At 38.7% G+C, this 27,128-nt stretch overlaps 1 protein-coding gene across 1 annotated transcript in view; it reads left to right on the top strand.

Moving 5' to 3' along the window:
- The window catches only part of MMRN1 (multimerin 1), an 81,359-nt gene that overhangs the window by 2,721 nt on the left and 51,510 nt on the right, over positions 1 to 27,128 (top strand). The window contains exon 2 of the mRNA XM_045284332.1: positions 24,866 to 24,985. Coding sequence (XP_045140267.1) covers positions 24,866 to 24,985 — 120 coding nt within the window. The remainder of the gene's footprint in view (positions 1 to 24,865; positions 24,986 to 27,128) is intronic.

The following is a 27,128-nucleotide window of genomic DNA, read 5'->3' as shown; positions in this document are numbered from 1 at the left end:
AAGAGGCTGCTAGTGTTCTTTCGTGTGGAGAGATTCAGTACCATGTTCCATATCACCGCTCTAAAAACCCTCATCACGAAGGCTCCAGCCAGGCTGGCTATCAGAGCCACAGCTCCCAACCTGTACATACACTCCACCCCTTCCAACATGGACAGTCCATGAGTGACCATGGTGGACATGCTTTAAGGCTGGGCTTCTAACCCAACAGCCTGTGCTTCACATTTACAGATGTGGCTCAAAAGAAAAGTCTGATCCTCTATTTATGGAAAAGTAGCTACTGAAATTGCTGTTGAATACAGTTCTACTCATACGCTCTTGAAATCACCAGAAGTAGAAATTGACTCAAAGACAAATTTGATTTTTGGTGTTTGTTTGGTTTTGGGGTGTGGGTGTGTAAGATTGGGGGACTACTTACTTCCTCCACGCCAAATAATAGTGTTTCCAGGAAGCCTTTGCTGGCTGTTAAATGGCTTTCTATTTGTTCTAGAAACTCTTTGAATTCTTTTATAACTTCACTTACAATAAAAACCCACCGCCATCAAGTCAATCTGACTCATACCTCCCCTCTGGTCTGCTATAATCCCAGGGAACGGTGAGCTGCATGCCTGCGATGAGGTATTGTAAGTGCTAGCAAGGTCTCCGGCTTATAATTGGTGCAAAATAAATATTAAATCCAGATATTAAATTCAAGTTTCAGGATACGAATGTGAGAGTATCTCAGAAAAAATGCATTAGTTATTTTTCTTTAAAAAAAAAGACTAATCTGTGTAAATTTATCTTCGTGTGTGTCTGTGTTCTCGGGAGTTATATAATAATTCTTAGCATAATGAATAGCTATGTCTACAGGTGCTTTTCAGCAGAATTCCCATGTTTTTTTTTTCTCTCATCTTGTACCTTTGCTTAGTGTTTAAGGAACTCTTGGCTACACTGGGGCTGTGTTTACTTTCTGTAGAGTGGTTGTTGGTCAGTAATCAAGCACTTTGAAATAAAAAAGAAGAAATTCAGATGTATGTATTTATGGTATGAACAAAATAATTGGTGGCCATTTAATATAGCCTTCACTGTGCTTGTATGGAGGATAAAGTGACAAACCAACACTCATATAGTTTTCACTCATGAACCGATACGCCAAAGGAACCGATTCAGAGAGGAAAAACTGAATCACAAACACTGATTTTGAGTCCAATGGTAATACTATTTCAAAGGAAGCTTATGAGAGTGTACAATAGGCCGAATGGCCTGACTGGAGAGTCAGGAAACGTCCCTGTGAGGGCGTAGACAACGTGAGGTGTGTTATATATCCATTTGAGAAGTCTGGTGGCATAGTTGGTCATGCATCGAGCTGCTAATTGCAAGATCAGAAGTTTGAACTCAGCAGCCCTTCTGGGGGAGAAAGATGAGGCTCTCTTCTGTAAAGATTTACAGTCTAAGAAATCCATGAGAGCAGTTTTACTCAGCCTGATAGGGCAATTATGGGTCGGCACCAACTGGACTGTGGTGGGTTTGGCTTGGTCTGGGGTAAATCTCCAACTGCTATTTAAGTCTACCCATCACTGATAACTTGTGCAGACACATGTCTAATTTTCACCATCTCGTGGAATGGCTAGTTCCAGAAACTAGAAATCTTGGCTATGTCCTTGAGATTTTTCTCTAAATGTATTTATCTCCTCTATTTCTCTGTCATTATTCTATCGACAAGTCACCTTGATACTCCCTCCAAAATATTGCAAATCCCTCCATTTCTCTTTGTCCTCGCTTGTTGTTGGCTGTCATCAAATCAGTTTGCCATAGTTACTTTATATGCAACAGAAAAAATATTGGCATTATCAACAATTTAATTTTTCTTGAATCTACACTCAACTCTAGGGCAAGTATCAGTGAATAGAGGAGGGAGTTCATTAGGCAGATCTGCTGCAAAAGACTTCCTGAAAGTGTTAAAAAAGCAAGATAATCACCGTGAGAGCTAATGAGGTGCACGCTACTTGAGCAAGGTGCAGCATAAGTGTGTGAAATGAATAAGAGACAAGAAATGATTGATGCATTTGAACTATGATATTGGCAAATAATATTGAAATTACCATGAACTGCTCGATGAACGAAGAGCCTTGTTGGCTCAGTTTGGTAAGCATTGCCCTAGTAGCCGAAATGGTGGTGATCTGAACCCACCCACCATTCTGAAGGACAACGAAGAGACAGATCTGCTTCCTTGAAGACTGACACCTTCGGAAACCCTATGGAGCAGCTCTGCTCTGTCCTACAGTCATTCCGAGCTGGCCTGGACTCGAGGCTAATGGGCTTTGTTTGATTTGGGCCAGAGAACAAACGACTTTTTTGTTCTTGAAGTTGTTTTTGAAGGAGTAAAAGCCAGAACTTCCCTTAGAAATGAGAATGGCCTAGACCTTGTCTCACGTCCTTGGCACATACGATCGGGACAGACTCGGCCTTGGAGAAGGACACCACGCTCGATGAAGTAGGTCAATGAAAGAGCGGAAGACCTTCACAACGGTGGTTTGGCACAGTAGCTAAAGCCACAGGTTCAAGCACCCCAATGATTGTGTCGATGGTAATGGCACGGGACCTGGCCGTTTTTCCTTCCAGTGTGCATAGGCCACTATGGAAGTACATAACAGCCCCTCACAACAGCATTATGGTCCCTATTCTAGAATTTAATGAGTATTTACATAGTTCAGGTAATCAAATGAGAGATTTCTGTCTTTACTTACCTGTGTTGTTTGGATGTTTGATGGATAACTTTTAAAAAACAGTATTTTAACAAACTTATGAAAACATCCGTTCACAGGAATATTGAATAAAACAAACAAACAAAAATTACCATCACAGCATCTACCGGGCAGCCTTTCAGGCTGATTTTTGTCTGCACGCTGGGAAAGCCTGCCATCTACTGGACTGGAAACAGCACAAGGATCCTGCATTTGCTGAAACTGGCACTCGCTCTGTCTTTCTGTCTCTCTTTCCTCTCACACACAAACACAATACATAAATAATAAATTTAGAGCAAAAAAATTACTTTTTTAAAAGGCTAGCCTGAGTGTCAGAATGACTATTTATGAAATCCATATGTTATCTAATTTATTTCCCTGTACTACTTAAAATGTATTATCGTTGGCCTTCAGAATTAGAAAATCAATTGGACCCAACAGCACAGTCTGTGTGGGGCCTGCATCCTGGGGTGGAGGAACACCTTCAGTCCATTCTTTACACTGAGAATAGTGCACAGACAGGATAATTGGTAGCTCCGGGCACTGTGCAGTTCTCGCTCATTGAAAATGCAGTTACATTCACCATAATCTTCACCCTAATAAAAGTCTTTACTTGCAAAAGGTGATACATAAAAAGAGTTTTCTTCCTATTAAAAATAAAATTTTAATTGCCATTTAGATGAATGTTTATATTCAACAGCTTATACACGTTTTTGTTTCAGCTCATGCATTTCAATCCCTCATGGCTCCCTCACTTACCTCCATTTCCTCCCACTGTTTCTTTCCTCCATTTCCACTCCCCGCACCCGCAACTCTCTGGTCTGTGTGTAAATGCAGCACTTTGGATTAATAAATGGCTTACTATTCTGACACTGGGGTGAGATCAATTGCAGTCCTGAAGGGTGACCAAGGACCATAGCCTCAGGGACTATACAAGCCTTTTTCTAACCATTAAGTCTGGTCTCTTATGACTTTGAGTTCTCGTCCACATTTTCCTACTACTGTATTCAACCCTTTGGGCTGTGATCCTTTCCAGAACAGTTAGCAGTGGTAGCCTGGCACATCCAGTTCTTCTGACCCAGGGCTGTGAAGACTGGTAATTGTGTTGTCCATTAATGCACTGAACTAAATGGCTCCACATGTCATTCAATTTTCACTTTTCTTTCCTCCACACCGGGAGAGACCAGGAGTTGCAGTTTAGATGGCTGCCATCGAACTTTTAAGATGAGCCCCTTGTAACTCACCAAAGTAGCACATCCACACTGGCTTTGGAAATGATGCTCGACCAATCGATCTAGGGGTCCCCTGAGACTATAGTCCTGAGCCCGCCCAGAGACTCAGTTCATCAAGGTGTCTCATTTATGTAATAAGCTTTCATACCATTATTCCATCCCATTTTTGATATGTTTGCAACAAAGGTAAATGCACATATACAAATATCCCTGTCGGACCTACATATATAAAGTCATAGCTATACTCCGACTCTCCCACCCCTGCCCATCTGGAGTGTTTATCAAAGCATGTACTTGCATATCACCGCTATGAGAGGATTGTGTACCACAAAGCGGTTGCCTCTCTTACAAACCTCCCAGTGTTTGTGCTGTGCTGTCATTTTCCACCACAGAGATCTCCTCTTAAATTAGTAGTCTCCCCATCACCTGAACTTTGCAAGGCTATCTTTCAAAAATGTATTATAAATAATAATTTATTTACACAATTCTTTTTATGAAATGAGTATTCCTTTACACTTGGAAAATCTTTCAAATGTGTAAAAACTACAGTTATTTTCCATCAATTCTTATAGGAGCCCCGTATATACGTATATATTACAGTGCAACTGTACACTATGAGATTTTCTTTCTTTCTTTCTCTGACTCAGCCAAGATATTTTCTTTCTTTTTTTTATTCTTTCTTAAAATCATTTTATTGGGGGCCCTTACAGCTCTTATCACAATCCATCCATCCATCCATTGTCTCAAGCACATTTGCGCATTTGTTGCCATCATCGTTTTCAAAACATTTTCTTTCTATTTGAGCCCTTGGTATCAGCTCCTCGTTTTTTCCCCTTCCTTCCTCCCTCCCTCCATCATGAACCCTTGATAATTTATGAATTGTTATTATTTTTCCACGTCTTGCACTGTCTGACGTCTCCCTTTACCCCCTTGTCTGTTGTCCATGCCCCTGGGAGGGGGTTACAGGCAGGTCACTGTGATCTGTTCCCTCTTTCTTCCCTCACCTTACCATTACCTTTCTAGTATGACCACTCTCAACATTGGTCCCGAGGGGGTTATCTGTCCTATATTTCCTGTGTTTCCAGCTCTTATTTGTACCCATATACATGCTCTGGTCTAGCCATATCTGTAAGGTAGAAGAATTAGGGTCGTGATAGTGGGGGGAAGGAAGCATTAAAGAACCAGAGGAAAGCTGTATGTTTCATCGGTGTTCTGCACCCTGACTGTCCCGTCTTCTCCCCATGACCTTTCTGTAAGGGGATGTCCAGTTGCTTACAGATTGGCTTTGGGCCTTGATTGCGCATTCCCTGCCTCATTCACATTATGATTTTTTGCTCTGGATTTTTGACGCCTGATAGCTGATCCCACCAACACCTCACGATCACACAGGCTGGTGTGCTTCATCCATGTGGGCTTTGTTGCTTCTCAGCTAGAAGGCCGCTTGTTTATCTTCAAGCCTTTAAGACCCCGGATGCTATATCTTTTGATAGCCGGGCACCATCAGCTTTCTTCACCACATTTGTCTTCAGTGATCGTATAGGGAAGGTAAGCATGTCAGAGTGTTGGATTATTATACTAAACCTATAAACATATGAACATAGATCTATTTCCCCATCAACATATATGAATATATTTACATATGTACATGCCTATATTTAGACCTCTATAATTGCCCTTTGCCTCCTATTTCTTCCCTCTATTTCCTTTTACTTTCCTCTTGTTCCCACTATCATGCTCAGCCTTCATTTGGGTTTCAGTAATTCCTCTTGGTTACATTGCCCTTGATCAAACCCTACCAGGCATCCTACACCCTCCTCACCATCGATTTTGGATCACTTGTTGTTCCATTGTCCCTGGGTTTGTTAACACCCACTTCCTCCCCCCCACCCCTCGCTTCCCCCTCTCCCATGTCCCACAGGAACTGTCGTCCAGTTGTTCTCTCTTCCGGCTTGTTTATCCCGCCTGTCCCATCTAGATAGACATGAAGTGACAACAGTATGCATAAACACAAGACTGAGCACAACAAAGCAACAATAGAAAATAAAACAATAGCTACAATAACAACAACCAAAAGGCAATGACCAAAAAAAGAAAAGCCTATAAACAGTTCAAGGTCTATTTGTTGTCCTTTTCAAGTGCTTTCCACTCGAGTCTGGCGGCGCACCATGCCCTGGCTCCACATTTGACTGCCCTTCTACTTTCGCAAGCATGACGTCCTTTTCCAGAGACTGGTCTCTCTTGGCAACTTGCCCAAGGTTCATGAGGCAAAGTGTTGCCATCTTGCCTCTCAGGAGCATTCTGGTTGTACTTCTTCCAAGACAGATTAGTTTGTTCGTTGAGCAGTCCATGGCACGTTCTTTGCCAGCAGCATAATCCAAATGCATTGATTCTGCATCAGTCTTCCTTACACAACGTCCAACTCTCACACGCATATGAGACTATTAAAATGTCATTGCTTGTCTCAAGCAAATGTTAGTCCTCAAAGTAACATCCTTGCTTTTCAATACTTTAAAGAGGTCTGGGCAGCATATCTTTTCCAATGCAATGCATCCTTTGAGCTCTTGACTGCTGTTTCCATGAGGATTGCTTATGGATCCAAGCAAGATAAAGGCAGACTTCTTCTTATTGATTGATTGATTGATTAAATCATTTTATTATGGGCTCGTACAACTCTTATCACAATCCATACAACCATCCATTGTAAAGCAGACATATTTTTACTAAATCTAAATTGAGTTTCCCACTTCTATTGTTTTATCTCTCATATTGTGCATATCCCACAATACTGTCTTATTAATGGTTGGTGGACTGCAGGCACAATCTAGTTTCCCAAATTAATAATTTGTTAATAGTCTTTCCTTTGTGGTTTTATTGAAAAATGTAAGAATATAATCATACCACTTCTATATGACTTGGAAAATATTTTTGCTCATGCTGTCTTTAGATTATGCAGATCTTTTGAGTGCTGTTCATTTGAGCGCTAACCTTTATAATTTCAATTGAGCATGAGGATAGTCTTCTTTATTGACTTTCTGGAAATTATTATTGATCTGAAACATATTAGCAATTATAGTTAGGATAGATTTATCATTAAGGGTTGTTAAATAAGTGCAAAAAGAATCACACACTCACTTTTATTTGCGGCAAAGAGAAATGGACCATTTGATTTAGAATCTCCCTGTACATCTCCTTTTCTTAACGTATCTCATCAATTCTCCAAATAATCTCATCATTAATGACAGCAGCAATAGCACACAGACAGACACTAACCATTTTGCTTATAGTAGCACATTTTATTTCACGATAATTCTGTGAGTTAGGTATTAGCTTCTCCTTATTGTTCAGCCAATAAGGTTATATTTAATAGAGAAGGTAATAGCTGACAATTGTCAAGCCAAGATCAAATGCAGCCAGCCTGGTGATAGCATCCATGGTCATACAGGCCTCCTATTCATTAAGCTTAAAAATCCATGTATTCTGCTTTGTTACGGCAATCCTTTCCCCTTAATTCATCAAAAGAACATAAAAGTGTCTAGGCTTAAAATAAAATTCCCTTCCCCATTACCCCCACATGTAGATTTTTACAGAGAATGTAAATCTTGCCCAGTGGGCATCCTTCATCATCAGAAATGACCTCCTAGCTCAAACTTAGCTACAGAAAAGTATATATAGATATGACAAAATAATAATTTATAAATTAGCAAGGGCTCATGAGGGAGGGGGGAGCAGGGAGGGAGGGGAAGAAAAGAGGTCCTGATGCCAGGGGCTTAAGTGGAGAGCAAATGTTTTGAGAATGATGAGGGCAATGAATGTACAAATATGCTTTACATAATTGATGTATGTATGGATTGTGATAAGATTTTTATGAGCCCTAATAATAATTGAAAAAAAAACTTAAGATTTGAGTTGTAACAATGAAGGATTCTGTGGGCAAAATATTAGAAAGCACAGGAAGCATCAGGAGAAGATGGAAATAATACACAGTCACTGTACCAAATTTGAACTGACCAATGTTCAACTATTTTGTCAGGACACAGTGAACAAAGCACCAATAAACCTGTTATCTTCTGTGGTGCATGTGGTCACGACAGGTCATAGCCAACTGGCAGGAGTCTCCACACAGGTGCTTCAGCACCCAGGGCTGCATCAGAGTAGGTCCATGTGGCTTCTTCTTAGGTAATTCTTTCAGGAAGTGAGTCTTGCTAGCTAAAGCAGGGAACTGGCTAAGGCAGCTGCATCCTGGTCTGACCATCAGATTTTAGAAGTGCATCCAGTATACTTCCCTTTTGATTTTCTAACTCTAGATATTAGTTTAGTACAGTTCATTATAAGACCTTTCTTCCCCTTTTCAAGATGCCCTGTGAAATCTTCTGTTTAGGTATTTTATATCATCATTTTTTCCCATTACCTTTTAGCTAGAGCTAAAATATTGTAAATATGAAATGTCAGAAAATGAAATAGTTCATAACTGAGGAGTGTAGTGACAATATAAATTAATTATTTTCTTATAAAGAAATAATATATGTATATTTTATAAATCATTTTATTGTGGGCTCGTACAACTCCTATGACAATCCATCTATCCATGCATTGTGTTGAGCACATTTGTACATTTGTTGCCATCATCATTCTCAAAACATTTTCTTTCTACTTGAGCCCTTGGTATCAGCTCCTTATTATGTTACCCCCTCCTTCCCCATCCTCTCTCCCTCACGAACCCTTGATAATTTATAAATTGTTATTTTTCTATGTCTTACACTGTCTGATGTTTCCTTTCACCCACTTTTCTGTTGCCTGTCCCCCAGGGAGAGGATTGTATGTAGATCATTGTGATCAGTTCCCCCTTTGTCCCCCACCTTCTCCTTACCCTCCTGGTATCGCCACCCTCACCACTGGTCCTGAAGTGATCATCTGCCCTGGATTCCCTGTGTTTCCAGTTCCTATCTGTACCAGTGTACATCCTCTGGTCTAGCTGAATCTGTAAGGTAGAATTGGGATCTTGATAGTCGGGGGTGGGGGCTGGGAGGAGGAAGCATTAAAGAACGAGGAAAGCTGTATGTTTTATTGGTGCTACACTGCACCATGACTGGTTTGTCTCCTCCCTGTGACCCTGAAATAATTAATATTTTTCTCCCGAAATGAAATTCCGCTAGAGGTGGAGCCTTGTCCCTGAAGCATTTATGAACCCATTAATAATGGACACATTCTTGACATTTTGTCATCTGTTGTCCTCTTTAAGCACAAAATCAATGGTTATTTGAGATCTTGCACTTTCCTGAGTCATGGGGGCACAATGAGTCACTCTTCGGGAGATGCTTACTTTGCAGAATCAGCCATGTCTGTCTTGTTTCATTTTCTGTATTCAATCCATAAATTTATCTCAACAAAGGAATGACAGAAACAAAGATATAGAGTATTTCAAGTTAAAATGTCTCCTCCAATATTAAATAATAAATGAAAAGCAATACACAATTGATGTGGGTGGGTGAGGGTTTCTGTTGTTATTTGTTTCCAAAATCCAAATTATACATATTCTATTATTTTTCTTTTACTTGACCCACACTTCACATTTCTTATATAAATAGCAAATGACCCACTGAGAGATTTTTTAAACTCCCAAAGGCTTAAGATTCTAAAATATTTCAGTCAAGATTATGACACGTTGTTTACTTACAATTTCTTCTTTTAATACATTATCAAAAGACTTCAAGTTTTATAAGTCAAAATAGAATAATTTCCTTTTTTTGTTAGGCAAGCTAAGTGTTTGCTAGTAAATTACCAATGATGTCTACCTTCCATAGAACAAGCCTTTTACCTATCAACTTGGAAAACCACAAAGAATAAATAAAAGTTTTTTTGAGGGGTGGGGTATTTTAATTTTTAAATTTTTAATCATTTTATTGGGAACTCTTACAGATATCATGACATTCGGTAGTTCAATCATACCACACAGTATGTGTGTATTTTTGTGTGTATAATTGTGTATGTGTGTATAATTGTGACCACAATCACTTTCAATACATTTATTTTCCTTGAACTCCTTGATATCAGCTCCCCTTTATCCCCTCCCTCTTCTACCCCAACTCCCAGGAACCCTTATCTTTTCCCCCTATAATAGTTTTTCTATCTCTCTTACAAAACCCAATATATCTATTCACATACAATTCTGTTGTTCAGACCCATCAAGTGGAGTTATATAGTCATCAATGCTATCAGCTCCCTACTCTCCCCTCCCCCACCCTCTCCTTCCCATATCCCCAGGGAAACATTACTCCTGTGACTATTTCTGAAGGGCTATCTATCCTGGCATTCATGTATTGAGCAATCTTAAATATACAAAGAAACAGACTCAAATCTAACATGATTAATGCAGTAAAACAAATAATAATAGTAAGGGGAGGAAGTATTGAAAAACTAGAGGATAGTTATGTGGTTCATCAGTGCTATACCACATCTTGGATTTTTCTTTCTTTTAAAAAAATTAACATCATTTTATTGGGGGCTCGTACAGCTCTTACAACAATCCATACATCAATTGTATCAAGCACATTTGTTCATATGTTGCCAACATCATTTCCAAAACATGTTCTTTCTACTTGAGCCCTTGGTTTCAGTTCCCCTTTATTCCCTCTCCCTCCCCCACCTCCCACCCTAATGAACCCTTGATAATTTATAAGTTATTTTTATTTTCATAGTTTACACTTTCCGCTGTCTCACTTCACCCACGTTTCTGTTGTTGGTCCCCCTAGAGGCGGGGCTAGTAAGTCAGTCCTTGTTCCCCTGTATCCCTCTTCTCCTCCCACCTTCCCCCACCCTCAAGGTGTCACTACTCTCTTTATTCATACTGAGGGGCTTATGTGTCCAGGATTCTGTGTGTTGGGAGCTCTTATCTGTAGCAGTGTACATGCTCTGGTCTAGCCAGATTTATAAGAAAGAACTGGGGTCGTGATAAAGGTTGGGACAGGGTGGGGTGGGGATGAGGAAGCATTAAAGAGCTAGAGGAATGTTGGGGTTTTCATCATTGCTATACTGCACCCTGGCTGGCTCATCCCTTCCTTTTGACCCTTCTGTGAGGGAATGTCCAGTTGTGTATAGATGGGTTTTGGATCTCCATTCTAACCCTTCTTGTTAAGACCCCAGACACTATGTGTTATAATAGCCAAGCACCATCAGCTTTCTTTACCACATTAGCTTATGCACCCATTTTTGTCTTCAGCAATCGTGTCAGGAAGGTGAGCATCACAGAATGCCAGGCTATAAAACAAAGTGTCCTTGCATTGAGGGGGAACTTGAGTAGAAGCCCAATGTCTATCTGGTACCTTACTACTTAACCTATAAACATTTGTATATAGACCTATATTCTTATTATATTTTAATACATTTATATATGTACATGCCTATGTTTATACCTCTATAAATGTCTTTCACCTCCTAGTTCTTTCCTCTGTGTCTTTTTATAAAAATTATTTTTAATATATGTTGCTTCACAAAAGCAACAGAGCTATTATCCTTAAAGAGAATCCCAAATGGAGTCAGCTGGCTGAAGGGCTATGACTCCATTCACTGGAGTCAATCTGGAAAGGTAGAAAGGATTATTAGATTTAAGAAAAATTGCTTGTCAAGGATCACTGAATTTGCTTTTAAACTGCCTGTCACCATTTTGCAATGCCAGTTTTCTATTTTTAAGCCTAGGTTGTTGGATAATTTAGTTTTAAAATTATATTTACATTCTTAGCATCCCTTAATGAGCTTGTTTCATCAGTAGAATAAACCTAATTATGAGTCACACCAGGGGCTCTTTTGCTGTGGATAGGTCTTTCAATTTATCCTGGATCAAAGATTGCTGGGCCATGAGAAAACTGCTGATCTGCTTCTTTGCCAATTCAACTCTTTTAGTCATGAGATCATTTTACTACTTCGAATTTTAAAGATCTCGGCAGGTGATGCTGACATTTCATCTCACAGCGAGTTTATATATATATAATCTGACATTTCATCTCACAGCGAGTATATATATATATATATATATATATTATTATGGGCTCATACAACACTTATCACAATATATATATATATATATATATATATATATATATATATATATATATCCCAACACATATATTTGTGTGGTTGGGGTAGTTTGTTTTGGTCTTTTTCTTAACTCAGGGGATGTAAAAAGAGCATTGTCTTTCTTTTCTGCCCCACACTTCACCCTCCATAGTCATTCAGCAAATGCTCATGTGACAGACAAGTTCATTGCTAATAATTAAGTTAGTCATTCACAGTAAGTAGGGTAATTAGTGAATTTGCATGAGGAATCTGATTACTTTTAGATACATTTTATTACAGTCCTTATATTTAAATATTTCTTATTTTATGTATTTATTTTTATTTCTTCCCTTTACAAACTCTCTCTTTCACATTATAATGGCAATGTCATCTACACCTCACAGTTTATCCGATAAGGTTCTTTTGAATAAACTCTGAAAAATCCAGGCTCAATAAAGTGACAAACAGGTACTTTGGCTTGTCTTGTTGAACTGCTTAGTTCATTTATCTACTTTTATTGTTTGAATAATTGAATCAGCCTTATTTGTAGAACATGTGGTCATAAAAAAAATCTCAGTATTCTACAACAGATGTTCACTACCATCAGTGCCTCTTCTCTGGGGAGCAATGTGTTTTTTCTTTGGAACTTTAGTATTCAGGTTGATTTCTGCATTACTTTATTTCCATCTTCTTTTTTTCAGGGCAATAGATTTCTTACATTCTACTGATTTGGAGGTATGCATGTCAGACTGATTTGGACTTGAAATGATTAAATGTTATAATCAAAACTATTTTCAATTATGTTGTTTTTTCAATCTTCTCTTGTATCTTCCCATCACACCTCCCTGCCCCCTCTGACCCCACAAAAAATACAAAAACAAACAAAAAAACAACTCCCACAATATGATACAAATTGAGCTTAACAAAATAGTCTCCATTCTTGTAAATATATTCACAATCATTAAAAACAGCAACAACAAGATACAGATACAAAAACAAAGGGAACAAAAAAATCAGTGTTCCACACAAAATTCTAACTTAATTCCATCATTAAGTCAAACAACATTTAATAATGGACCTCTGCAGTTTCTTACGGAATGTTTTCTAATGAAGTACCTTGTATTGCCAGTTTAAGTGAGGCTGGTCTTTTCACTTTCCTTAAACTCAAGCTAAAAAGAAATTCACTGTCATCAAAATTATTCTGACCCCGAGTAATCCAATAGGACATGGTAGAACTGTCCCTGTGTGTATCTGCGACTGTAAATTTTTACAGTAGGAAGCCCAGTTTTATAAATTGCTCATTCTTTAAAAATAAAAAAAGTATTTTATATTATAAATTACAAGCACAGTACAAACATTTTGTAGATTTCTATCTGTAGCAACGAGGTTTCACCAGTTTATGTTGGATGATATATTTTCCAATATGATTTATTCGTGATCATTTGTTTCCTTATGTAATTGTTAACAGTTAATTTTCTGTCTGTACATATAAAACCATTTATAACATTATTGTGTTTTTCATACTTAAATTCCTCGAAGTAAGTTAGTGTATCTTTATGACTCACTTCAATGTCTTCTTCTATATTATACATCTAAAAGTAGGCACATTAATAAAATATTTATTTGTCTGATAATGACATTTTGTGGGAAATTAGTTTCAAGCTGTCAAAATGTCTCACCCTCATTAGAATTCAGTGGTTGCTATGTCCCTAAATTAGTCTATATGTTGAAGATATACACTTAAGTGGATTAATATAACATTGGCTAAAATGTAATCCTCACTACTATCAAATTTAGGACTTTTTCCCCTTCCTATGACATTGGGTATAAAAGACGATCTAATGAGATTGGGTATAAAAGGCTATCTAATGACAAGGTGTCACATTCCAGTCTAAGTCTAGCTGTTAAGGACCAGTTTACAGTGCTCTTCATGTGATAATGGGGCTGTCCACATTCCACAGTGATGCTTACACACCCCTTCTTAGTACGATGGCACTATTAATTGTATGATGTGTTGATTTTAACTCAATAAAACTAATTAAAATAAAAGTGCTGCATCTAGAACCTAACCTTTCAGCCTCAGAAATTTGTCTTGGGTCATAACATATGACTTTTTAGAAAATCGGACGTTCATTGTCACCTTGTCTTAAGGTGTACGTGATACACCAGTACGTCTCCCTCCCCCTCGTCAGTTCTTCAACAAATGTAGAAAAAAACTAGAATCATCTTGACTTTGTCTCTTAACAGCTACTAGTTTTCATCACTTCCTTTTTACAACAAATAACTATGAAGATAAAGTATAAAAATATTGTAAAGAAAAATAAATAAATAAAATTAGCTAAATGACAAATTCTTAATTAACTCTTTTTTAATCCTGGAAGAATGAAACATCATGACATTTTTAAGTGACTATTTGACTTTTATAAGTTATAAATACAAGATAGTCAAATAAATAAGACACAATATCAGAACAGCATTTCAATTGAATCTGTGAGATATAATTTATTTTATTTTTATTGTAATATATTAAATGTGCTATACCTGATACATAGAAATATAGATGAATAACTTATTTTTTTCTTTACATAACAGAAAGGAACTATATTGCATTGCCTCTGTGACTTGCTATTGTCATATAAAGTAGTTTTAAGTTAAATTTGTGTTACTAAATATTATCAAAGACTCTTTTTCCTCACTATTATGATTTATCATGCAAATATTACAGGCTATCTTCATCTAATATTGATGAACATTTGAGCAATTTGAGGTTTGGGCAATTATGAATAATGCTGGTGCAAATATTCAGGTAGATGATCTGTGGGACACATCTGGAATCATTTCTCAACTGGATCAAGAGCATATGCATTTTCAATTTTAGAAGATATTGCCAAACGGGTTTTCAAAGAGGTAGACCAATATGGACCTTATAAATATGAGTTTGCCATGTCCCATATCTTCTGAACACTTGGGATTGCCAAATTCCCTTTTTTTTTTCCAATTATAAATTTAGAAAACTCCATTAGCTTTCCATTTCCATTTTCTTGAGTTTTTATATATTTCATGTTGATGTATCTTCAAGCATAGAATGTTTATTCAAATCATTTGTCCAGTTTTCTATTTTTTTTCTCTTATCTTGGTTTTACATAAGGGATACTCATGGCACATTGGGTTAATCACTGGGTTAAGCACTACAAAGTTGGGGCTTCAAGCCTTCCAGCAGTAGGGTGAGAACTCTGAAGCCATGTGCTTCCTTAAGGACTTCCAGCCTCCCAAACTGGAAGAAGCAGTTCTCCTCTGGTCTGTGAGTCACTGTGATGCAGAACTGACCCCAGGACAGGGGTTTTGGTCCTGGTGTTATTTTACACATGGCTACTAATTTGTAATATTATTATGAACGCTTAACACAAAACGAAACCTCACTGCCATCAAATCAATTCTGACTTGTACTAACCCAGTATAAGTGTTCGTTCTTTGTGAATGTGCCAACCATCTTCTGCTCCTCTTTCGTTTTGTTCCAATCACCTCTGGTGTCTGTAGATTTTTGTGTGTTTTTGTTGAACACGATCATCTCTTTCCCTAAGAACATAAAAATATTCTTCTAGATTTTCCTTAAAGGTTTTAAAATTTTGTTTCTTATAACTCAATATTAAAACCAATAGGAATTGATTCTTTATATGTTGTGAGATATTGACAAGGTCTCATATTGTCATTATAGGTTAATGAAGTCTGTTAGACAGGGTTCTCTAGATAAACAAAACCAGAATGCTAATAATTTTATATATATTTATATAGATAGATGTATAACATAAGAAATAAACAGTTAATTAAATTATAAAGCAATACAAATGGCTCAGTGCAACTCACTCCTGTGATACAGTTGTGAGACACTGGCAATCCTTTAAGTCTGGAGAGCCGCCGGGTAGTCTTCTGTGGAGCAATTCAGACTATCTGGGCACAGGCAGCAAACAGTAAGGCAAGTCACCAACAGTCAGCCAGATGGCAGTGTCCAACAGTCCCCAGCTCAAAAGATGTAAATTCAAATAGTGTGGTGAAGCAGGTCTTGAAGGAACCTCAAATTACAGTGACATAGTCCACGGGTTAGGTGTCCCACAGGTAGTATAGCTTGTAAATGAAGACACAGAATAAGCAAGGCAGCCTCACACTGGTTCGATGACCACAGAGCAAGAGACAAGAAAGGCGAAGCTCGCCTAGCCATTTATCTCTCCACCCTTCAATTAATCCCACATGTGTTCATTGGCCAGGTTGGCACAATAAACGTTAACTATCTCACCAAGTATACAATGAACCCCCCTGCTGTTGAGTCAATTCTAATTCATACCAACCATACATACATAAGGTTTCAGAGAGACTGTACATCTCCAGGAGCAGACAGGCTCACCTTTCACCCAAAGAATAACTGGTGTGTTTGAACTCCCAGACCTTGCAGTTAGCAGAACACCACCAATAACTACACCATATTTCCCGAGTGTTTACTATTTGAAAAGCCCAGTATAAAATTCATGGGATACGACAAAAAATAAAATGAAAAAACATCATGTAGTGCTTACATTCTAGTTAGGGCAAATAGACAACAGAAATAACAATGATTTATATAGTCTTCACTTTGACACTGGATTGCTAATGACCAAGTCAGCGGTTCAAGCTCACCAACCAGCATATGAGAGAAAGATGAGACTCTGATGTCACAAAGAAGCATAGTCCTGAAAACCCTGCGGAGCAGTTGTACTCTGTCTGATAGCATTTGCTGTGAATTAGGATCGACTTGATGGGAGCAGACTTTTTTTGTTTTTATTTTGTTTTGCTCTGAGCCAGGCAATATGCTAGATTCTTTGCATGTGTTACAATTTAGGGAGAGAGAGATAAGGTTTCTTCTCCTGCAAAGCGTTACAGTCCTGAAAACACACAGGGGCAGTTTTACCCTGCCTTAAAGGGTCACTATGAATCAGAATCAACTTGATAACAGTGAGGTTGTTGCAATTTCACCTTCAAAACAGGTTTACAACGTCAAAGTCGACAGGGTGATATTGACTATTTTGTTAAGGAGAACCCGGTAGCACCAAGAGATAAGCAATTTGCCTAAAGGTCACAAAACTAGTTAGTGGCATATTTGGGATTCAAAGCAGATCAAAAAGCTTTGAAATCATGCTTTCAAAATTACTAGTGTAGTAAACAGAGCAGGGGAGAAAGCCAAGGCTTTCGATTCCTGTAAACAGCTTTGGAAACTGACAGGGCCAGTTCTACCCTGTCCTGTGGGATTACTGTGACTCAGCATTGACTGGATGGCAGTGAGTAAAATTATTTATAATGCAGCATTCACCTGTTCAACATTTTTCATACATACAATGAAACAAATCACTTAATTTGAATAGGTTGTACAACCATCCAATTTCCAAACCCCAAAGCAGACGCTTAATTTTCTCAATGATTTCCCCTGGCCCTACTAGCTATTACCAAGCTTTGATCTCTGCATCTGTTTATTCTCAAAACAAACATATAAACAAGCAAAAAAACAAGCTCACTGCCACTGAGTTGATTCCAACTCATAGAGAATCTATGACAGAGGAGAATTGCCCCGGTGGGTTTCTGAGGGTGTAAATCCTAATGAGAGCAGAAAACCTTTTCTTGCTTATCGAATGCATTTTGATTAAAGAGGTCATACAATATCTGTCCTATTGTGATTGACTTATATCAGTCAACATAAAACATTTTCAAGATGTATCCATGTTGTAGTATGTATCAGGACTGCATTTATTTTATGGCCAAATAATATTTCATTGTATATACATAACATATTTTATTCATGCATTCATCTGTTCATGAAAAGTTAATGTTTTTCATCTTTTGGACCATAAAAAATATTGTCATTCTCAAGATATGTAAAATAACCAGCAAGTGAAGTGGAAATATATATTATGAAGAAAAGCTCAGCGTGTGACTACCACTCAGCGTGCTCGCATGCTGTCGTAATGCCGGAGGCTAAGCCTTTTTCTCTCTCTCTGACTTCCATCAGTTTATTTCCAACCCATCGCAACCCTGCAGGATAGAGGAGACCTGCCTCTGTGGGCCTCCAAGACTGAAAAATGTTGTGGTAAGACAAAGTCCAGCATTTTTACTGTGAAGTGACATGGTTTGAAACTGCTGACCTTGACATTGCAGCAGAACATTGCCAGACATCTTCCAGAGGTTCAGGCTCGATTCAAAAGAGGACGGGGAACAAGGGATATCACTGGTGATGTCAGATGGATCTTGACTCAAAGCTGAGAATACCAGAAAAGTGTTTACTGTGTTTCATCGACTATGCAAAGGCATTCGACTGTGTGGACTAGAATCAACTGTGGATAGACTTGAGAAGAATGGAAATTCCAAAACACATCATTACCCTCCTGTGGAAACTGTGCATGGATCAGTGGGCATTTTTGTGAATAGAACAAGGAACTACTGTATGTTTTAAAATCAGGAGAGATGGTTTAAAATCAGGAAAGGGTTGAATCCTCTCATCACATTTATTCATTCTGTAGGCTAAGCAAATAATCAAGGAAGCTGGGTTAGATGAAAGACATATTGCTCTTTGGCAACAAAATGGCTAGAATCCACCTCAGGTACTGTGGCCATGTTACCATGAGGAGAGGGAACTCGTGCTTGGTGAAATAGGGAGTCAGGGACAAAGAGGGAGATCCTCAGCAAGACAGGTGGACACAGTCCCAGCCACAATGGGCTCAAACAGAGCAATGGTGGCACAGGAGTGGGCAGCATTGGGTTCCATTATTCTTTTTAATCATTTTGTTAACATATGCAGCATATATTTGAGTATAAGCCAACCTGAATATCAGCCGAGGCTCCTAATTTTACCATAAAAACTGCATTACAAATGTGCTGGAAAAACTCGACTTATACACGAGTACATACAGTAATTCACACATCCTACAATTCATTAGCTCAGTCATATTAGGAAGAGGTGTGCAATCATCACCACCATCAATTTGAGAACATTTCTTCGTTCTTGTAGCCATTGTTGTCAGTTCCCCACTCCCCCCAACATCGTTTGCCATGTCCCTAGGTAATTATTAATCCAGTTACTGTCTCTATAGATTTACCTACTCTGGATTTCACGTACAGGAAAGCATCCGAAACACAAGCAAAACCACACAACAATGACCAGATAAAATACAGAGAAAACCTCAATCAAAAAAGAAAGAAAACATTAAAAACTGAAACAAATGTAAACTGGGTCAAAAGGGAGATTCACGGACACAGGGCTCCATTTTACCCGAATTATATCTGCCATAAGAGCAGGCTATTCACACCCTTCAACTATGGTCAGAGAGGGTCACCAGAGGCTTAATCATTTGGGGACCTTGTAAATGGACAGTGGACTTTCACTGTTATCCATTGGCTTCTGCAAACTACTTGTTCATGCTCTGTTATTCTTAAGAATATGAAATAACATTATCCTCTTATTACAATTTTAATTGCCTCAGCATTGATGATGTTAAACATTTTAAAATATACTTATCTATCATTTTATATCACTCTGCTCATCTGTTTTATAATGATTTGATTGTAATAACTCTTTATGTAGCTCCATTGAGGTGATTGGTTTGATATATGTGTTTCAGAGGCAGTTTTTTATTTCTCCGTCTGTGCCAGTGTTCTTCATTTTCCTAATTGTATCTTTCTGAAAACAGTTGTTTGGTTGGTTTTTGACAAAGAGATTCAATTTATCTCTTTTTTTTCTTACATGGTTTGCATTATCGGAGTACATACCCAAAGTTACACATGTATTTTCTTCTATTGACTCCAATAAAGGCCACAATTTTAGCTCCTAAGTTTTAAGTATCTCAACACCGAACAATATTAAATATTTGAATCCATGAACACAAAATATGCTTTCATGGATTTGGGTCTTCTTTAATTTCTTTTAGTAATATTTTTTGGTTTTCAGTGTAAATGGCTTTTGCTCGCCAAACTCAATTATCCCTAGTTTTTTGTTTGTGTGTTTCTCACGTGATATTGTAAATGAAAGAGTTTCGTTAGTTTTCTCTTTGAACTACTCATTGCTGACATCTAACACCATGGCTTATTGGGAGGCATTGATTGCTCTGACACTCTGCCATCTTTCTGAATTTTTTTAGTGCTAACAGTTTTCTGGCCGACTCTTTGGGGTTGTCTATATTTAAAAAAAAAACAACACACAAGCTCCTTGTTCTCCACAATTGTATATAAGATTAACTCATCTGTGAAAATGAATAATTTTTACTTACCAGTTTGGAACTGTTCATTGCCATTGTCTATGAGCTCCGTCTAGAGCTTCTCACACAACCTTGAAGAGCTGTGATGAGAGCAGGTACCGTTAGTCCTGCTCTCCGTGATCAACAGACTTTCGCCCTTGAGTAAGAGATGACATGTGGGTTTTTTCATGAATGCCTTTGACCTTATTAAGGAATGTCCCTTCTATCCTACCGTATCTCATTTTGTGTACATTGCCTTTCATCACTAATGGTGTTTCTTTCTTAATGCCAGTAAGTCTTTGTAGGTACTCATTACTCACTGCCATCTAGTCCATTTCAACCCAAGGCAGCCCTGGTTCCCTGTGGGTTGATGAGACAAGCATTCTTACCTTTCTCCTGAGGAGTGGCTGGTGGTTAATAAATGCTGGCTTTGTGCTTAGCAATGTGCAACCCACTACACCACCATAGGTATCCAGTGATATTTGTATATCTTTTAAAAAATAAATGGCTATTCAAAGTCTTTGCTCATTTTACAATTGCATTATTTGTCTTTTAATTGTTGATCTGTAAGACTGTGCTACATATTCTGAATACGAGTCCCATAGGACATTTACAATAATTTACAATATTATCTCCCATTCTGAGAGTTGTCTGTCACTTTCATCATGATGCTCTTTAAAGTGCCAAACTTATCATCTCTTTATTAGGGTTGTTGCACTGGGAATTTTTACATTCATTGTATCAGTCGGTCTGACCAAGATTGAAGTCCCAGTGAATTTTGGGTTTTTTTTATAATAATTTCTTTTATTTGTTGCTGCTTTTTGAACATATACCACAAAACACAAAGAATTCAAAAATTTTCACATGAATAATTTAGTGATATTGTGTTATCCAAGATGTGCAATCATTTGTGTAAGGTAGTCAAGAGGCGCCAGAGAGCAAATCAATTGAATTAGAGCAAACAGGCTTTATTGGGGAGAAAAACCCAGCCCGGGCAAAGTTGCACTGTCCACAGTGTCCAGCCGAGGGAGTCACACTCCAGACTACAGGAGTGGTGTATATATAGCTGGGGAACATGTGACTAGGCTGCCTTGAGTCCATATAAGGTAAAGTAGTCAGGTATTGGGAGATACAGGTATGTCCAGGTTTCTGGAATGTAAGGTTTCTTCCTGGTTCCGGGTGTATTTGTGTTGGGTGTAGAGCCGCGAGCCAAGAACAAAGCGGGCACTGAGCCAAACGGGCCGTGAGTAAAAGAAAGTAAAAGAAACTTGCGAAGCTGCTTTGCATTACCAGCTCTGGTCAGCTCCATAGGCGTGTGTGGGAGATTCAAGGTCACTCGCTGCTAGTTGTTTCAGCGAGCTCTGATCAGCTCCGCACGGGTGGGGGAGATTCAAGGTCACTTGCTGCTAGAAGCTGGCCTGGAATTGATCCGGCCATACAATTTGCATCACCTTTTACTGAATTGTTTTTCATTAACATAAACTATCTGCCCTTAAGCCTCCTATCTAACCTATCTAATCTGTTATGAAATTGATCTCATATACATAAGAACTTGGAAATACTATCATGTGTGATCACGTCAATCCCAAAACATTTGTTGTATGGCCTCAGTAATATAAGAAGACAAGAACAAGCAAGTGTATAGGCACTACAGTGCGTCCAGAGATGGGGAGTGGAGCATTGCTTTTGGAGCACTCTGTTTCTCTTTATGGTGATGGGAAATCAATAATGATTAAGACAATGCTTGTACATCTGGTTGCTATAATTAATGTCAATAGGTTGTACACCTATAAAAAGCAAAAGATGAATTGGCAAAAATTATATGATAGATATATGTCCTAGGTTAGGGTCTCTTGAGAAGTAAAACCAGTGTAGCCTGTATATATTTATATGTAGAGGAATTTTTCCCAACACAATGACTCTCATATTTATGGAGGCTGTCAAGTTCCAAGTCTGGGAGTCAGAGGCAGGCTGGAAACTTCTGACTGACCTAGCTACAGGGGCTAATGAACCCAAGAACAGCAGGTCAGAAGGTAGACCACTGACTCGCAGTCTGTGGAGGTTAATGAATCCTAAGTTGGCAGGCAATATGGCAAGCTGCGGGCTCCAGTCCCAAGAATAGAAGTTACAGTGACAATGAGCCATCTGCAGGATCCAGGGTAAGCAAAAAGGTCAATGAGCTTTGCCAGAACATCTGTGTATATTGGAAGCAAGCCACACATCCTAAGGGAACTTCCTTTCTACTGAATGGAAGATCTGAATGGAGATCTGCTCTGAGCAGATCTCATAATGGAAGAGTTTGCACTGTACAAGGTCATAAAATGGGGAATCACTACATCATTACATAACTTTCAAACTATATCATAACCACCACACCCCTGATTATCATGGTCCAGCCAAGTTGATACACAACTTTAACCATCACGGTATACTTGCAACAGCAAAAACAATGAACAGCTGCTTATGCACAACCAAACATCTCATGTGATTTGCTATTTTGATTTTGAAACTAAAAGTCATAGTTTCATGGGACATCTCAGTTAATGCCCTATGACCTATTTTTGTACTTCTGTTCTACTTCCAAGTAGCCCGGGTAGCATAGTGGTTGCACATTGGGCTATAATCTGAAAAGTCAACAGTTCAAAACCACCAGCTGCTCAATGGATAAAGAAGAGACTTTCTACACCCATGAAGAATTACAGTCAGAAACTTCCTGGGGACGTTCTACCCTGTCCTATAGGGTTGCTATGAGTCAGCATCGACTGGATGGCAGTGAGTTTTATCTGTTTGTTTGATTTTTGTCCCCACTTCATAGTTCATTTTTCAGTAGGAGTGTTCAAAACTCAGGCTTGTTAAGCTGATCCAATGGACATCAATGGTCTCTACTCACCTGGAACAGCCGAGAAAGAGGAAGAATCAAAAACAGGAGAAGGAAATTGAATTCCTGATCATCGTTTCCACAAACAAGTGCCTCTTCTGCAATGAGAGCAAATGGAAATTTTGGTTAAACCGTCTACAGAAGAATCCTGATCAAATTTAGGGAAAATGCAAAATAGAATTTCAAGTCTCATGACATCCAGATTTTCTGGAGCCATTGAGACTGGATACATTGAAACTATTGCCTGAAAAATGTTAAAGCTTTTACCAAAATTATGCCTTAAAGTCTTATTCAAACCAAAGCATTGTTACTTTAGATTAAGAATGTATGGCTTAAGCATTGTGCTCCCAGGGCCTGGCTTTTAGCCAATGGCTTCCCTCTGTGTGCCGCGAGCTTCTTCCTTTAGGACAAGGTTCCTAATAATGTGCTACTTCCCGAAATGACTGAATAGCAACACATCCCCTTTGGTACATTGATGCCATTTTAAAATTGCCTGCAGGGTGAGAGTCATAGGCCAGACTGTGGAACTCATACCATGTTTCCTCTCTCTCATAGACCACTGTCTGCTGCCCAGCCCTACTGTACATATTACTTCACATATGTTTGCCATTTTATAATGTTTACTCGGTTCTAATAATATAATGGTGGCAGTGCTAAATATCTGAAATTAAAAATTAGCTTTGCAGATTTCTCATATCAAGCTGTTTGATGAAAATGGCATTTAATCTAAAGACGAATTTGGAGCGATGGGGCATGTTAGATCTTTCTATCCTTGAACTTGATTGACTGGATTTTCTGTAAGGACTTTCACTATGCTCACCTGCTTAATCTACTACATTTTAAAAGGTTTTGTGGAATTTATTACAAAGTACACTCTCTTTTTTTGCTTTGTAAATAGTATCTTTTCTGAAGCTGTTATTTGTGCATAGAAATGCAACCGTGTTTAACCTCGTGGCTAAACTCTTTCATTAATTATAAAAATTATAAGCTGATTTTAAGCATGTTTCTAAGCTCTCTTACTAATGATACTAATTTCTCTCTAAAATATTTGGGTTTATATTTATATCAGCTGTTGCTACTAGCAGTCTTTATATTTTTTACTTATTTATCATGACCTCTTACTGTGCATTACACACAAGCAGCCCTGATGGTGCTCTTGGGTAGGGGTTGAACTACTGACCACAAAATTGGCAGTGTCAAGCCATCAGTGACTTCTCAGGAGGAAGTGGAGGCTTTCTACACCTGTAAACATTGTCATCATCAAAAACTGTGTCATAGGTCACTGTGAGTGGGAATTGACTGGGTGGCAGTGGGTTTTCAATGTACATAGTTGTATGTCTCCACAGTATTAATACTTTTTACTTTCTAAGAAGTCTTAGATTTTTTTTTTAACTTACAGGTACGTGCTACAGCATTGAGCTCTGATTCTTTCTGTATTTTAATATCTAGGGTTCTCTTAGTTCCAAATGCATGAGCAAATATGCTTTCTCTAGTACCTCGATATTTTAGCAATTTATACCAAGATTTACAGGTATGAAGCTTAAAGGGGTAGTTCTACCCTGTCCTATAAGGTTGCTATGAATCGGCATTGACTCAATGGCATTGGGTTTGAGTTTTGGTTAACCTACCATACCTTCAGAGGTAGATTGAGGTCTACGATTATAGTTTTGGTGCAAACAGGTTTTCTTGTTTTGTTTTTTCCACAATAAGCATTTTTAACAAATCATCTCTTCTTAGGAATTGGTGTGCATATGTGCACACCAGGCTATCTCCTACAGTGATATTGGACACCCAGGTCAGTCATGTTCCAGAGAGGAGAGGGACCTGTGGATGGTACCAAGGATTCTGCCCTCAGAGGTATGTAATATTTCTGGAAAACAACCAACAAGCTAGGCAGCTGGAAAAAGTCAGTAGCACCAGATACTCTGTGTAGCAGGCTTAGAGGAGAGTCATCACATTCAAATAAGCTCTGTCACCTTGCAGGACCCCAGGCCTGCCTTTCACTGCGGGTAAGACTGGAGCATGTGCCTAGGTACAGATCAGAGATAAGAGCTCACGACACACAGAACCCAGGTACAGGAATGGGAGTAGCGATAGCAGAAGCGTGGGGTGAAGGTGGGCAGAGCAGGGGAAGAAGGGGGAACTGATCATAATGTTGACCACATAACCACACCCTCCCCCAGAGGGGACAAACGACAGAAACCATGGGGGAAGGGAGACAGCCGTAGGTGTAAGATATGAAAATAATGATAATTTATAATTTATCAAGGGGTCACCAGGGGAGAGGATGGTAAAAAGAGGAGCTGATACTAAGGGCTCAATAGAAAGTAAATGTTTAGAAAATAATGATGGGAACATATGTACAAATATGCTTGATACAATTGATGTATGGATTGTTATAAAAGCTGTAAGAGCCCCAATAAAATGACCTTTAGGGGGAAAAATGGCTGCATTTAGGATCATATGAGAAAAATGCAGCTACATGTATATTTTGAGTCTTTTGTTTTATGCATTGTGAGTCTTCAATAATTGGAAAATCTTGAAATCTTGGCTCTGTATTTACTATTGCTCTTTGTTTTATACTGTGATCTGATGAATAATCCTGTTTCTTAATTAACAATTTAATTCAAGGCCATTTTGAAGATTAATTGATGACTCCTCTTTTGTACGAGTCACAGATGAGCGTGTGACTCGGCTCATCCCCTAAAACTCCTGAGAAACCACTAATGGCCGTTGTACATAGCAAAGCTTCCAAGTGAGGCCTTTCTTCTTGGGTCTATTGCCATGAGCATTGGTTTTTAATTTTTAAAAGAAATCAATGTAATTGTCCTCAAATGTAGGCTGAGTAATTGATACCTTTTCTGAATTCATACAGAGTAGCTCAGCTGAGGTGCTTCTGGAAAGCCTACAATAAAAACTAAAATTGCTATTCAGACCATGATGGTTAATGTTATGCAAATTGTCATACAAATAACTCAGGCAATGAACCTGACACATGGACAATCTGGAAGGAGACATAAAACCAAGGTGCTTCTTAGTCCCTTGAGGACTAGCGAAGGTTCATGGTCCAGAAAGCTAATCACACCTGAGGGATTTGGGAAACCTGTGCCTCAGTGCTACTCTCAGTGTTTATTCCCTTTGTGACAATTTCCTAGCCAACACTAGGTACAAAGAATACATTAGTTCCTTAATAATGAAAATACTTTCTCACTAACCCCAATAATAGTGCACTCCTGGGTTCAAGGTGAATCTCTCTCTCTCTCTCTCTCTCTCTCTCTCTCTCTCTCTCTCTCTCTCTCTCTCTCTCAATAAAGCAGATATATTTATCTTCACTCTCACATATTTATATCTCAGCATAGGGAGAGATTTCAGTATCGTGAAATGTATGCCTCCTTCAAAATCATGCCTGAGCAACATCCATGGCAAATCCAATATGCCAAAGCAGGTGCATTGATATCAACAATGATGTCACTAAGCTGCCTGAGCTAACTGTCTTGGAGTTGGCCACTGTGCACAATAGGAGTAAAGGCTGCACCATCTCCATGGTCACTTGTAGATTGCATCAAACCAAACTCACTACCAGGGAATCAATCGGACTCACAATGACCCTCGAGGACAGGGTAGAGCCGCCCCTTCTGCATTTCTGGACAAGAACTATGGGCAAGTACAATGCCTCCTCTTCATCCTGCACAGGAGCTGGTGGTTCAAATTGCTGACCTTGCCGTTAGCAGCCCAAACCACAACTCACTACACAATCAAACCTCCATGTACATTGGATCCATTGGATGTAGAAGGTTTTCACTGGCTGAGTTTTTTCAGACATACATCAACAGGACTTTCTTCCTGGTCTGGGAACCCTGCTCAAACCTGTCCAGGCTGGTAACATGCAAACTTCCACGGCCAGTCAGGTGCTGCTTCCTCGTAAGGGGCACTGGTAAGGAATTTAGTCCAGGTCTCCTGCCCAGATGGCACAAATTTTGCCACTGAGCTCCAAACTAAC

The sequence above is a fragment of the Echinops telfairi genome, unplaced genomic scaffold, assembly GCF_000313985.2.
Source record: "Echinops telfairi isolate 266 unplaced genomic scaffold, ASM31398v2 ScPeMD7_7468;HRSCAF=8506_0, whole genome shotgun sequence".
Classification (NCBI taxonomy): domain Eukaryota; kingdom Metazoa; phylum Chordata; class Mammalia; order Afrosoricida; family Tenrecidae; genus Echinops; species Echinops telfairi.
This window is presented reverse-complemented; position numbering and strand designations above follow the sequence as displayed.